The sequence below is a fragment of the Pogoniulus pusillus genome, chromosome 24 (assembly GCF_015220805.1).
Source record: "Pogoniulus pusillus isolate bPogPus1 chromosome 24, bPogPus1.pri, whole genome shotgun sequence".
NCBI lineage: Eukaryota > Metazoa > Chordata > Aves > Piciformes > Lybiidae > Pogoniulus > Pogoniulus pusillus.
This window is the reverse complement of record NC_087287.1, coordinates 13,046,467-13,062,476: the sequence shown is the minus strand read 5'-3', so window position 1 is coordinate 13,062,476 and position 16,010 is coordinate 13,046,467. Positions and strand designations below refer to the sequence as shown.

At 42.2% G+C, this 16,010-nt stretch overlaps 1 protein-coding gene across 1 annotated transcript in view; it reads right to left on the bottom strand.

Moving 5' to 3' along the window:
- RRAS2 (RAS related 2) overlaps window positions 1-16,010 on the bottom strand; it is a 44,784-nt gene that overhangs the window by 8,347 nt on the left and 20,427 nt on the right. The window contains exons 2-4 of the mRNA XM_064163659.1: window positions 4,042-4,129; window positions 3,307-3,409; window positions 1,350-1,458 (exon numbers count right to left, since the gene is read on the bottom strand). Coding sequence (XP_064019729.1) covers window positions 1,350-1,458; window positions 3,307-3,409; window positions 4,042-4,129 — 300 coding nt within the window. The remainder of the gene's footprint in view (window positions 1-1,349; window positions 1,459-3,306; window positions 3,410-4,041; window positions 4,130-16,010) is intronic.

Below are 16,010 nucleotides of genomic sequence, written 5' to 3'. Positions count from 1 at the left end.
CTCCAAGATCTGCAAGGTTCAGTTTGGGAATTATGATGGTGGCTGAGGAGGGAAAGAATTTCACTTCTGTCTCATGGCCAGGCTGACAGTAACAGTGAAGTTCCTTCTGGTGAGTTCATATGCTACTTCTGTGAAAACTTTTCAACACAGCATCTTTCAGCAATCGTTTTAATTTTGTCATCACCTTTCTACACAGATTGTAGGATAAAGAGGCTGTGGCAATCAAGGCAGTATACTCAGCAGGAACCTTACTGCACTCAAGATTGTATGTGGTATTCACAAAACTCATTGAACAACAACATACTAACCCACTAAAATCTTCCATGTTGTTTTGAGCCTAGCTTTTCATTGTTCTAGCCACTTTTGCTTTTTATGTATTGACAGAAAAAGATTTTATTAAGCAAAGAACAAAGCCCACATAGGCACTAGTGGACAGAAACTAAGTCACGTCCTTATACACAAATCAGAGAATCTCTTATTGTTTGAATATGTAGTTCCCTTGTCAAACTCTTAAAATAATTACAGCAGGGAAGAAAAAAAATCAATTACATGTTTTCTAGCAAGCTCTAAGAAGCATCTTCCTGTCTCCAGAGAAAGTACTAAACCTCTGAAATAAGTTTCTGAAGAATACAACTGTGATGCCTCTTTCTTCTCTGCTGTTGTAGTAAGACTATTTTCATTTCAGCACAAATCAGACTGATTGATGAAATGTATCAAGAGTAAAACAGAAAAACACATTGAAAGCTCCTTCTTTAAACCATTCTAAGCCAAACTGGTGAAGCTCTTTTACAGCTAGAGGGGAGGTTGAAATCTAGTTTCAAAACTTAATGGTACGTGAATACAACACTAATTGTGGTGCTGTACTCCCGACTTTTAAACCTCTTGAGTCAGTTATGCAGAAGATGAGTGGCCAAATAGAAACCAGTGAATGGCTCCTCAGTTATACATAACTGCAGTGAAGGGTAAAAGCAACAGCCCTGAAGCCTCAGAACCATTAGAGCTCGTGCTGGAATGCACCCTGCTTGGCACAGCGCTATGGTGAGTAACAGAACGGAGGAATTAGACACGTTCATGCCTGAATAATCAAGTCATGACAGAAAGCTCTCAACTCTGTACATGAATAGAATTGGTCTCAACATAACCCCACTGAGTCAGGCAGAAGATGTGCTGCGCGCGGAATACCATCATGCTTCTAAGATTCTTTGTGTCCAAAACCTGAGTGTAGTTGTTTCTTGCACTGGAATTAGTATGATAGGATTTTTGTCTCATTTATTCCCACTGTTCTGGGGAGAAAAATGGAAGTTTTTTTCTAGAAAAAACGGAGCAGTAACTAATAGGAAATTAATTACCTGTCTTTGGTGGTCCAGATCTGCTTTGTTACCAACTAGAATCATAGGAAACTCATCGCGGTCTTTCACTCTAAGAATCTGTCGCTGAAACTTATAGATTTCTTCAAAACTGTAAGAGAAGAAAAGGAGAGCATGAGTGTACTAATTAATAGACTCTGGGGTTCTGCACAAGTTCAGAGATGATGAGTCACTCAGCTCAACTTGCCTGGCCATCCCACAAATGCACAGACAGCTGCCAGCACTCCAGCAGAGCCCCCTGCCACAGCATGACCAGTCAGAGAACCATCCAACACTCAAGCTAAAAGAATTCTCAAGTTAGCAGCGCACCTACTCATTGGACTTTGACAGGGTGCAGGGCAAGGAAAACACTGTGCCTCGACCTAGAAGGACCTGGATGTCAATGTGCTGCTGCAGAGAATCAAGCAACCACAGTCCATTCTATAAGTACTGACGACCCTGACTAGAGTGTTCAAACTGCAGTGAGACCCTCGTGATCAGAATTTCAGCTGGCAATCTCCTCAGCTCCTTCTAGGAATTTGGGGGGAAGCTATCAAAGCTGGAAAATTTTACTTCTTGAAAAAACACAAAAAAGGCAATTCTGCATGATCAGAAAGCCTTCCAGTTACCAGCTAAGTTACACCAGCTTCTGATGCTATTCCAGCAGTAAGGAATATTCCAGCAGAGCTTAAGGGAAGGTGAGCAAAGCAGAAAGGGTCTCCAAAGACAACATATTAAACCAAGTTAATTCTGCCCTAAAGGAGTTTTGGATAAAATGATTAACTGCTTTCAAATGGACACTGTTTAAGCTGCATCACTACATGAAGTGTTTCAGCAGATGCTAATAAATCACACTTCTTTGGAGCACAGACTTCCCAAGCACTACATTTAATTCCAGACATATAGTCTGAAGACATTTACACTTAGATCTGCAACCTAAAATCATCAGTAGGAAAGCTACACTAAAAAATAAATGCCATAGTCAGACATGACAATGACAATCCACCTCATCCATACAAAGCAATAGTGAGAAGAAAGGCAGGAGGGTTGGAATCAAATGATCTTGAGATCCCTTCCAACCCAGACAATTCTATGATTCTACGAATTAGAAGGAAGGTATGCCAGGAAGCACAGCTGGACCTCCATTCAGGTATGTTCCTTTAATACTACATTCAGAAGTCTGTAGTGTAGCTGAAGGAAGAGAGTTGAAAGTTACCAAGTCATCTACACGACTTCTTGCTTCAGAGTTACTTGCAAGCACACAAGCAGAACAGACACCTTTAGCAGGGTATGCATCGGATCAAATGGATATCAGAAGAAATAGGAAAACTCTGCTCAGAAGGACTTCAAAGGGGAAAAATGATATGCATGTTAAATATGTCAAGGCCTGCTTAAAATCAAGGCAGTCCCTTAGTCAGAAGAGCAAACAAAAACTCCAGATTTTTTAAAACAAAACAGGGAGTTCACATGAGGAACTGAAGACAAAAAATAATCATAAAAAATCTGCTGGTCTCTAGCAAAAATATTTGTTAAAACAATCAAAATCTCAAATCCACAGACCCTGATCTCTGACTGAAGTGTACAAGTCTCTTCTGGACAGTACATCACAATAAATCCATACATTTAAGAGCTTTCTTAAGTATAAGATGGAAACTTGAATATTTTGTGGAGGAAGAGTTATTGCCATTCTCACTACATAATTTCTTAGACAACAGACTGGATCTATAAGGGGGGAGAGGGGGGGAAGACAATCTTTTTAAGGAATGTATTAATTTTTTTGGTCATTTCATTGCTCTCCTGTTGCAACATGAAACATGTGGAAGGACATATCCCTGAGCACTTCTCTTCCATAACAGCGTATCGGATAAACTCAATGGAGAGCTTGAGATTATTTCAGTGAAGGATAAGCAGCAATTTAAGGTTAATTATAACTTATTTAATCACTTCTCATCAGGCTTACCTTCCTCTATCAGTGACTGAGAAAACAAGCAGAAAACCCTCCCCTGTCCTCATGTACTGCTCACGCATGGCTCCAAATTCTTCTTGTCCTGCTGTATCCAGAACTGAATATAAGCAAAACATGGATTACTACAGTTCATATTCTTGTACTTTGAGAAGGAAAATCCTTCATAGGAGGATGTTGTGAGAACTTCTACACATCCTAATTAAGCAGAAATCACTGTTAGGAGGTAATATAGGATTTTTCCTAAGATTCCCAACAACTTTTTGGGCTGCCTGAACAATTCAAGACTTATCAAACAACCTAAACAATAAAGTTTGATGGATTTCTGTTAATTCACAACCAGCTGAAACAGCTGGAAAGTGCTTAGAGAGGCCTGGGAATGGGAGGGTTGCTGGTTCGTCCTTCAAAAAAACACTGACAAGAGAGAACTGAAACTTTTAAAGCAAAGCATTTATACTGCCTATGGGAGAGGCAGCACACAACAGCCAAGTGATGTGTTTTTCATTCCACCATGTCACCTAGGTAACTGTCAGAAGTTATATAAAATCTCCTAGTTTCATAGACACCAAGGCTTCGGGAGTAATTCTTCCCCAAGGTGTCCAACTTAAAAACAGACACACTCATACAGGGAGTAAGCACTTCAATGCCTAAGTATCCTTTTATGCATGTGGATGAACAGAAGGCAGCACAAGCTACAGGCTGTTGGCACCATGCTAGAGCCAGGCTACTTACTGTCCAAGCGTGCCGCTCGTTCATCTATCACACACTGCTTCGTGTAGGAGTCTTCGATCGTTGGATCATAATCCGTAACAAAATAGGACTGCAGAGAACAAAGACAAGGCTGTGTGTAAGACAAGCACATACAGGATACTCACTAAGCAAGATGCTAACAAAGGAACACTTGGCAGCTTAGGGAAGATGAGCAGGTTTTACCTGTGTACAGCCGTTTGCCACTTTACCCAAAAAGATGGTGGGTAACTGTTCGCCTACGCTAGTAAGTGCTCCTGAACTGCAGAAATTGCTAGCAGAGTCACTGGATCTCCTGCTTCGTACAACATTGCTAACATTTTCTGGTAAGTCCCAGGATTTCCCAGTAGGAAATCCTTGAAACTTTTCATTTCTAGCAGGTTTTAATGTCTCGAGCAATTGCTGCATTTCACTAAACCTCTGATAGGTTTTAGAAGTTTCTTGGAATTCTTCAACGTTTCCAAGATTTCCTCTCCCATTCTCAGAGCCAGTAGTTTCTAGGAAGTGTCAAGAATTTCCCAGCTGTTTCTAGAATTCTCTAACAGTTTTGCAACAATTTCTAGCAACAGCTCCATGCAGTGCTAGTGATGCTTATTTTGTAAGCTGAATAAAGCTTAGCAGATCACCCTTGTTTCCAAGACTTCTCTCCTGTTTTTAGTGACTTTAAGCGCACACACCCTCAGAAAAGAGAACTCCTGAAAGCACAGGAAGCCATGAAATGGCTTTCTTGCCCACTGCTTAAGCAGGAGTGCATCACCAGACACTGCCAGTCTGGTACTTCTTACCCAAACTGCGAAGCACGTTCTGGTACATCTTTCTAGAGACTGGCTGAGCTGGTATTGAATAGTGAAGTAGCAAGATCAGATTTTTAAGGATGAATTTTCAGCTTGTATGCAGTCACAGCAAAATTACATTCAATTCAAACTAAAGCACTCTGGTAGAACTCTGAACTCTGATCAAATTCCTTTCCTATGCTCAGTGCAACAGGCACTGGGGATGCATCTACCCTGGCTGCTCAGAAATCAGGCACATCGGGCACATGTGCACTCAGATTGAGTGCCACAGTCACTGAAGGAGTACTACCTCTGCATGACTCAGTTTTGCAAGCCAGCAAGGAAATAGGAATGCTTTTAAGTCACATTTTGGCTCCTAGGAAGCAAAACAAGAAAAGGGTGTTCTTGTACTAAGAAGGTATCACCAAAAGTAGGGTGCTTCTTACTGAAGCACTTCTGCCATCACACCAACAAGACACCACTATGTTCCTCTGAATTTACTGAAGTTAACAGATGTCATGGCAGTGAAAGCAAACTAAAAAAATAATGAAAAGAACTGAGATTACAGCACTAGCCCACTAATCTCCTCCAGACACATCACTGTCAGTGCAGAACAGAGTTAACCCTGCCCTTGCAGATACAACTTTGTTAATGTGGTTGTCACGGAATCATAAAATACTTAAGGTTGGAAGTGGTCTTTAAAAGGTCATTTAGTCCCTGCATTTGCTCTTGTCCACTTTCAATGTTGAGATGCCCATGAGAGCTGGCTGCCAGCAGTACTTCGTCCTGACTACTCTCAGCTAACTCCCATGATATAGGCATGGCCACCAGGTTTCTGCTTTAACAGCATGGACGTGGATTCCCCTGGCAAGCTCATCAACTGACCTGCAGCTGACTTACTGGGAAAAATATACCACCAGTTGTAACACACTTTATCAGCTGGGTGCACTATATATAACCTACGCTCATATACTGCAACCTGCCCATGGTGTGGTTTGCTACAGGAAGAGCAGGTACAGGCTGCTGTTGAGCTATTCAATTAGATCTGGCACCACAATGAAAAACTGCTGACCCCTAAAGCAGAGCCACCAAACAGCTCTGCCCATCTTGTTTGCATTTTAAGTAGACATCAATAACTCATCCTCCCAGGATACACCTACGCAGTAGTCTCAGTCACCCTGCACCAACAGCACTGCTGTGGAACCACCCAGCTACCTTCAGGCAGAAATGCCATTAAAGCAACCACACTGCCCTGAGGAGGATCAAATCCCAGCAACCTGCCCCACCAGAGATAGCTGTGACACATGAGATGCTATAATTCACTCCTTTCTCATAGTGACTCATTTAAGTGAAGTTGCTCATTTCTGGATAAGAAATGGTTTCTCCCTTGTTTAGAAAATCCATCCATGCTAAGCAAGCTCTCCTCTCCAAATCCTCCCAGAACAAAAATCCCAAACACCACCTCTCTCCAAAAAAAAACAAACCCCACAAACCAAAACCAATGGGCAAAACACACCAAGCTTTAAATGAAAGGGAGAATTTGGAATCAGTTCATCAGCAGACCACCTCAACCAGCAAGTTCATAACCAAGGGCAGTATTTTTTACTGAGAAAGGTCAGAAAACCATCACAATCTCAGAGGGACTCTTCATGTTTTCCCTATTATCTGTCCAAGGGCCAAGAACTGCAGCATGTTCTATAGTCTCCAGGGCATTTCTGTGACTCTCTCCACCCTTTCTGCTGTTTTGTTATTCTGTTCTGCTGAACATCAGACTAGGTACAGAGATGTGGAACAGTTCCTCCCCCAAAAAAGGAACAAAATCAAAGGTGCCCTGATCCAAGATGAGCCACATCTCCAATTCAGCATGAGTAGTTGCCAGAAATCCCCCATTTAACAGGCCTCTCCAGAGCAATTTCTTGTCTCCAATGGAGCTGTGTTGCCAGATCTGCTGTCACAGCCTCTTCAGGCAGAGTTTGCAAGGCAATTAACACCAGGGGTTACCTCCAAACACTGGACAAAATTAACGTCCCTGAAATAGCTGCTGGTTTTGAGCAAGTTTTTTGGGGCTTTTCAGCCTGGAGAAGCGAAGATTTCAAGGAGACCTTACAGTAGCCTTCCAGTATCTGAAGGGGGCCTAGAGGAAGGCTGGGCAAGGACTACTTACAAGGTCTTGTAATGACAGGAGAAGGGGTAATGGCTTTAAACCGGAAGAGAGGAGATTCAAACTAGATGTTAGGAAGAAGTTCTTTACAGTGAAGGTGGTGAGACACTGGAACAGGTTGCCCAGAGAGGCTGTGGATGCTCCCTCATTGGAGGTGTTCAAGGCCAGGTTGGAGGAGATCTTGAGCAACTTGTTCTAGTGGGAAGTGTCCCTGCCTATGGCAGGGGGTTGGAACTGGATGATCTTTGAGGTCCCTTCCAACCTAACCCACTCTATGATTCTACAAAGTCTTCCCAAATTGCACTAGGACTATTTGCCACGGGGAGCATGTCAACCACAGTTTGCAGGCCTTACTAAGTTAGGGGCTATTTACCCAAATTAAATGAGGCAGACACAGCGTTTCTCCAGCTGAACAGAAATAGACCTTACTGATGCCAGACTGTTTGAAGAATTAAAAGATGGCAAGAGCATACCCCAGAACAAGCCACAAAAATGTACTCTGACTTTTAGATGCGGTCCTGCAACAGTGGGAAGGTATCTGCACACCTGGTGATCCCAAGACCAAATACTAGCTTAAGAGCCTTGTAGAGGTCAAGGAGTTTGTGGTAGAACTGCCTAAAGACTACTAAGAATGCAATTCCAGCTGATGCAAACCACTGCCAACCTACTGGTTTTAAATTGACACCAAGTCCAGACAAACTACAGGAGCAGACACACACGGCAGGCTGTCCTTAGGAAAGCTGTCTCTGCAAGTCCTAACGCCTCGAAGCAGCTGACCTCCTCAACTACAAAACCCACCACAAGCTGCAGCGGGTGCCTGAGACGCCAGCTGGTGAAAAACACACCGAGCCCCTCTTGAGGGTGACCTGTTACAGACTAGGCTGCCAGATCTGCCCTTCCAGGAGCAGCTGAGTTTCTGTGACAAATCAGAGGAGCTATGTCTCACTCAGCTGGCTTCAGCACAGTTGGCCACTGCTTGCAGGAAATCATTAGAAGAAACTACATTTCTTCTGTGCAGATAGTAACTTGAACATGCTCTTCTGTTACACCACTCCCTTAATCACTATCAAAAATCAAGGCTCTTTCCACCCACCTCCTAGAAGGGAAATGAGAAGCTGAGCCCAGCAGTCTCATCAACCATTCAATTCACCCAAAATATTATGCAACCAGTTTTCTAGGTTTTCTCTTTCTAAGGCTGCTGAGGCAATCAAGTCCAGAGAGGGGAAAGCCTGCCAAGGACACAAGCTTTTTTGCAGAGGCAAAAAAGAACCCAAACCTAACACAACAAACCACCTCCTCCTCACATCACCTGCAGCTGGGCAACCCAGCACCAAAATCCCTTCCCATGCACACAGTTGTCATCCTAGAACGTACTTCAAACACATTCTCTGACCCTCGATGTGGGGGCTGCAGTGCTTGGGAAGAATGACACTACTACACCCAGTGCTGCTCTTAGCTGCCTTTCCCCATTTAAGGCAATTGCAACCCCTAAGTCATTGCTTCAATCACTTGAGTCTTTTGGCAAGGAGAACATGTAGAAACCTGCTTTCAGTTCATCATCTTATGCTGCCCTTAACATACATTAGGGAATTCCTCCATTAGCTGGACTGGTTTACAAGCTCAGGAGTCCCACTCCATAAATTAATAAAAACAACTAAGTAAAGACATCTTACATGGAGAGCTGGAGAACTCCAGGGTAGTTTCACAGCTCTTAGGCAGCTTTTCATAGTTACTCTCAGTAAGGTCACCAACAGTTCACAAGCTGAAAACCCACTGGATTACTTTCTTTTGCACCAACATGCAAGTCTTAAGACAAGAGAGAAGTCAGACACTATCAACAGGGAGCTGCTATGACCTACAGTCCACAGACTGGTTGCTTAACTTTCCTTTCCTCAACACCTGAAAGACATGCAATGAAATGCAGCCTGGCACAGTGAAAGCACACCACTATGAGCAATTTAAGGGAGCAGTACATGCCAAAATATTTATTGATCCCTGCTGTGCCTATAATCTGCATTTGTATCTACTAAGTATACACTTGATGTTTCAAAGAGCCACTAGTTGCTAATTTACATTTTTTCCACGTTTACATTTTTGGTTTCAACCCTGTGAAGGCAATGAAATAAAAGGGTTTCCACCCTCCAGCTGAAGTTACAGACCAGCTCTGGATTTAAATAGAATCTACAATTTCAGTATTGCAAATAGCCCCAAAACCCTTCCTAGCTATAATTAGGTTAGAATTTAAAGCAAACACACCGGTGAATGTTACACACCAAAGCTTCGGCTTGCAACTTCAGTACGTTCCCAGATACCTTGAATACATCATCTCCTAGGCTGTAAGTGCTACTTGACTAAGGTACTTGTTTGGCAGTTTCTCCTCTGACTACTTCTAGTGCTATCATCTCTTCTCTAGGTTTCCCTTCTTTCCTCTGCACTTGAAGAACATCTGTCTGTTCCAGTCCCACTCAGACACAAAGTCCACTTCGTTGTCTAGAGTGGCATGTCTTCACCATGGCCATAAAACAACTAACAGTATTATCCACAGCCCTACCACGTGCCACACTGATCAGACCACAAACAAATTAACCCAGAAAAAAACAGGAGCCTGACCAAACTCCCTGCTACAGAGTTTGTGTTCTTCAAGTATTTCTGGCATTTGTTCTTCACAAGGAAAATCAGTGCCATAGTGTCAGACCAGAACTCTAGTGCCCTGGCCACTTAGTAGGAACCTAAGTGGGCATCTTTTTGTTTGAGGTACACTGTAAATGCTTTCTAGGACTATGAATTAAAAACTAAATGACTGACTGCATAAGTCAGTTTGTAACCTTCACTGCTTTGCTACTCATGGGAACTCTACTGCCTCTGCCTTCAGGTCTTCTACCTAAGAAGAGTGACAGCAGCCAAGACTATACTAATGTGTCCAAAGCAACACACTGTGCCCTCCTCCAGGTTGCAGAGGAGGTTATAGACTGTTTGAAGGAGTTTTAATCTGCCTTTCCCTCTCTGTACCTAGCAGGGCACGAACAGGTTCAAAGTCACCACAGACATATTCCTATATTCCACCTCACTCAAGCACTGCTCTGGCATCAGTCCAGAACTAACCCACCCCACAGAACTGGTAATCAAGCAGAGCAGTCACTAGCATCTCCACATCTGTAAAGACTAATTGAAGAAACTTCTTTCACACCACACAGGAGGCTTCTCAAGTCATTTCTTTAGAAATATTTGAGTTGGCTGATGAGGGAACAAGGAAAACATGCAGGGGAAAAACTTGAACTGACTTCTGGAAGCAAGCTTAAAGCCAGTCTGCATTCCAGAAAAAAAGAGCAGACACAGTAAAATACACAAATGTAGTAATTTTGCAGAGCCCTGTGCACTTGGAATACAGAAAAACAAACCAACCAACCAACCCCACCACACCGCACAGCACTGATTAGATAGCCTTAGACAAGCTTGTTAACTACTCAACATACAGAGAGACACTGAAGTGGTGGACTGTGTCCAGAAAAGGGCTGATGAAGGGTCTGGAGAACATGTCCTGTGAGTAGCAGCTGAGGGAGCTGGGATTGTTCAGTCTGGTGAATAGGAGGCTGAGGGGAGACCTCACTGCTCTCTACAACTACCTGCAAGGAGGCTGGAGTTAGGTGGGGGTTGGTCTCTTCTCTCAAGTAACCAACAATATGGCAAGAGAAAATGGCCTCAAGTTGCACCAAGGAAGGTTGACATTGGCTATTTGGAGACATTTCTTTACTGAAAGGATGGTCAGGCATTGGAACAGGCTGCCCAGGGAAGTGGTGGAGTCATCTCTGGTGATGCTCAAACAAACATGTAGATGTGGCACTTCAGGACACAGTGGTCATGGTAGTGTTGAGTTGATGGTTGGCCTCGATGATCTTAGAGGTCTTTGCCAAACTTAGGCATGCTATGATTCTGTACACCACCTCAAGAGCAGGTGTTCACTAGCCAGTGTTGGCAGAGCAGCAGACTGATGCTGCTGGGGTTGACAGCGTGGAATGCTACCCCTGCAATGGGCTGGACACTGAACAAAGCAATATCAAGAGGGCTGAAGGAGCTACCTACAGCAACCCAGCATCACATTATGGAGCAGTGCTTGAGAAAACACTGAACATGCTTTGCTGGCATAAAAAGACACTTTGCAGAACAAGGGGAAGTATTTCAGTGTCAAACACTGGGGAGAGCGGGGTACCAAAGGTCTAGGATTATGCCGATAAACCCAGACTGCAGAGGTAACAAGTGAAACACTGGCCCTGGCTACAGAAGGCCAGGTGTATTCTCCTTCCATTGTTCCCACATTCATACAGATCTCCACGAGTTGCTTTCATTTGCTACACAAACAGCAAAAGCACCTCTTCCTTGCTTTCAAAAAACAGAAGTTAAAAGACAGTCAGAGGGCTTGTAAGCAATAGTTGATGCTTCCCCCAATTTAACCTACTTCCCACTGTTCTAATGTATCCTTCCAGGGTTGTTATGGCTATCCAGGGAACCAGATGGCGCTTGTAACTACAATTGCAACAATTATCCAGTGATGTGAAACACTTGATAATTTCTTGAAGGGTGAAAACTGAGACACAAAGAGAGAAAAGGATTAAGCCGAAGAAAGTTATAGTGAAAGAAAGACGATGCAAGCTACATAGTTTGGAAACTCAGACACGAGCTGAAAAGTTCTTTTGTCTGTTCCTAAAGAACTAGCATTACATTTAATACTGGTATTTATTATGAAGTATCTGCTTAATCAATTTTTAATGGTTCTGATAAAGAAGAAAATAATAATGGAGAATGCAAAGTTCTTAATAACTCATGGCAGCCTCAGAGTGCATCCACTAGATTATCCCCAACACATTAATTCCAGGACAGAAGAGATACAAATCTTAAGATCTGAGCAAGGTATGGCAGGGTATAAAAATAAGCATTTGACTTGGCTATATCTTTCTTTTAACATTTTTTTATGCAATGCAAGGATTGTCAAGAGCTTGTTCTTAGTCTGGACATGCTAAACAAAGTGCCAGTTAATCCTGTTATACAGCCACATTCTCCTCTCTACTCCCTGCCCTTTCATAAGCAGAGATCACTGAACAAGCACATCAAAACAAGAAAACTGTTAACCTGTGTTCAGTGCACAACTGTTATTTATTGCACATAGTCAAATATAACCCAACTCTTTTCTTTATAGGCTTTGTTGTGGTCACTACCCAAAGCACTTAAACCCAAAACTAACTGCTTCCCTGTCAGGCTTTGTGAAATATGAGCTAGGATGGGGGGAAGCAAGGGGAGAAATTGGATAGAGGACAGTGAAAGCTATTTGAAAGCTAATACACATTTCTGAATTCTGTTGCTCCATCTTTAAGTTTCCTGTTTCTTAAATGAACACTTGAACTTTGCATCCTTATGCAATGATGTTCTTCTGGATAGCCATACACTGGGAAATTCCACAGATTTCCCCCAGGGTTCAGTAAAAACTCTTCATGTTAGGGATTTAAGAGCCACAATGATTCTGGAGCATCATTTTAACTGTGCAGGTCGCAGAGTGGACTAAAATTAGGGCAGATGACAGGCTGAAATAAAACTGACCTTTGTGCTCTGAAAGTAACATACATCATCAGCTCTTCACAGCTTTCAACACTGCCAAAAAACTGCCTGGTAGTTTTTTGCCTTACCCTAATTGATACTTTTAATAACACAGCTTTACCTTCTCCAACTCCACCTGGGCTGCAGCAGCAAGGAAAGAATCTCCCTTCTTTTCTGCCTCATGCCCTTTTGCTCACATCCTGCCAAGCTTAAACACACTGTTAGGGCAACTCTTGTAAAGTGTTCATGCAGCATCCACACCTGAGTTAGGGACACAGTGGGTACTGGTTACAGGCATGTAACATCAACACAGATGAGGAGTGGAGGCTTTTAATCTATATTTTGAAATCTATGTGAAGATTATTTTTTAATACAATCTTCCTTAAGAAACAACAGACACTTTTTTTTTTTTTTTTTTACAGCTTTCACATTTTAAACCCAAGCTGAATCTGCACTGTGCTTGTGCCTCCTTTCAAGATGCTAGCTGACAGCTCTCCACACTGGACATCAGCTCAGCATTAGCAGCTCAACAGCCCCTGAACATTTGAGAAATCATAAATCGAGAGGCAAAATGAAAACCCTCCGAAACCCAAGCACATACACATTAAACTTTGGCCTCCTGAATACTTCGTGGTGATGCAGTTTTCATTACTCATGATCAGAGAATGCAAGCTTTCACTGTCTGTTAAGAGTCTGTAATGCCTCGGATTAATGCCTTTCAGATGCCAGTAAGCACCTACCTAATTCTTTGAAGGTGGCTATGCAATTTCTCAAGTCAAAACATGTCTGACTGTAAAATGTACTCTATACTGCAAGCACAGATGTGCCTTGATTTCTTTTAATTTTTTTTTCCTCATATATGCAAGGTATATGAACTCACCAGCTATTTAATCACCTTGATCTTGGCCACTTGCCATGCAAGGAATGATTAAAATATTCCCTACATACTGTATTTTCAGCCATACAACTTTATCAAGTTCAGATAGTTTTCAACATAGCAACTCACCCAAGACCTTCAGGATGTACTCAGGTTTTAATCTCAAGAAGCTCATGATATCTTTTTAGAGGTACATATCTGATTTTAGGATCTGCATGTAACCAGATAACAGGGAATATGGCTGTGAGAAAGACCAAAAAAGGTCTTCTCTCATGCACATCAAATCATTAGAACATCTCAAGGTATGTGGTGCAATGTCAAAGCTTTTGATTTATGTATCTAAAAACAGCAACAGAATAAGACAACTAAACAGAATATAGCCCTTTGCTTCAGGATCATAAACCAGCCTGCAACACACCTCAGGTAGAGGCTGTGAAGAGACCTGTGTCAGGGCACTTACGGAGTATTAAGAAACCAAGCCCCTTCACAACTCTTGGAGGAACTAAAACGCAGATTGGGAAATTGCTTGCTAATTGGACTTTTCAGATTGTCTAGTCCAGGTTATGGACATTTGGATCCATACTATTAAATTAATGCAGTAAGAAGCTTTTCCAACCCAAACAAGCCAGTAAAACAAAGCCTCACCTCAGCAACCACAGTGTACTTTACAAATGTTAACTCCTACTCCACATTTTAAGCACCTGAAAACATTCAAGCCCTACGACTCTAGCGGAAGGTGAGATCAAACACTTCTCAAGTTAATACCTTTCTTATTCTGAAAGTAGGAAGCAAAGATCTGCCTTAAGAATTGAGAGACTTCTACATTTCAGTTCTCTACAAAGCCAGGTGCTATTGTCAGTTGTGTATATTTGTAAGAGCTTAGAAGCAGATGTGGCTTCAATTACAGTTAATCACAAAGAGCCAAACAAAAAGCCTAAGGAAGGGAAGTTTTCCACATTCTTTCACCTAAACCATTTGTTTACCATGGAGATATCAGCCAGGTTAACTTGTGCATTCCACCCAGAGCCTCAGTTTTCTGGAATGATTTGTTAGGATTAAATATCTAAACAAATATATGAAGATATATAGATGTAGGATAGTATTTCACAACACAATTGAACTACACTGGCAACATCCTGCTGGTGGAAGGGGAAGGTTTTGTCATCCCCACCCCTGACCTTCCACTAGGGCTTCCTGCCGCCTGTAACACAATCAAGAGACCAGACAGTTCAAACTGCCAGCTTAAAATTACCCCCCATGCAGTGACAAACTGCAATCCACCTTTAAATGTCCATACACTTCAGGAAAGCTAACTGAAAGTTTTCTCAAGCAAAGGTTTTCCCCCAACAGGTATATTTTTATAAATGCATGATTTGCATAAGTGACAAACAGACTGAACCAAAAAAGCCCAAGCTTTTGAAAGTTTTCCTCATACCACTTGTTCTGTTAGAGACACAGAACACAGGCAATTAAAGGTAATTAAAGCTTCAGATGACCCTTTCAGAGCTGGTAGCACACGTCCTTTACGGTGTGAGATCACTGCAGCCACAGACAGCAATACACTGGTTCCTGTCCATAGGTTTCTTTCTGTTACCACAACTTGGACAATATCCAGCATGAAAGCATTCAGCTTCATTAGCAAAGTCTGAAATACTTTATTTTCCAAGGATGTATTAACTGATCATTAGAAGCTAACTATTTAGGAAAAAGCTATAAAATAGCACTTTTATCTAATGAGAACTATTGTGTCGGTAGATAAGCACAGCTCTAATAGCTTTATTTGCCCAAATTATGTATTTATTCAACTCCAACCTTTTGGCCTGAGACTAGGCTGTCTAGACTAATTTTGCAGACTACAGGCAATTACTATCATCTGTAAGGTTTCAAAGTGCCATAATCAGAAGTGCCAAGAATGATGAAATGACAGCTCTAAGTGTTATTTAGCCATCTATTTTCATTAGCAAGCACAATTATTGCTAGCCTTTCCTCCAGATCTTTGCCCAACTAAGTAAACTAGGCAAAGCAAGCTACCTTTAAGACATGGAAATTTGAAATGAGAATGAAAGAATCTATTGCCTACCCAGGAAAAAATAAACTTCTTTCAAGTGTGTTAATGATTCTGGAGTGTCAATACCCGAAGGTGCACGATGCACACGCAAATCAATTCAAATGAAAAGACGCTAGGCACCTTTCCCCTTAGAAAAGGGCATCTGAACACCCACACCTCAGTGGCACAAACTTGCAGATGGAAAGTTCTCATCATGCTGAAAAACTACACTAGTGATCACCTGCTAAATGCACTTCTAATAAAGCTGTTTTAAGTTTTCCTTGTGCCGCAAGACATGGCATGAAAGCTACTCCAAACCACGCTGATCGACTCAGCACCTGACAGCCCCACACTGCAGTTCCAGCTGGCAGCTCAGTCAGAAGCACCTACCAGGCCAACACCAGGTCTTTCTACACCTCTGTATCAGTCATCACACTGTATTCTAAGATAAAAATGTGTTTCCCACCTACCTCCTGAAACTATTTCTCAGAAGTTTGTGGCTAAGCAGTA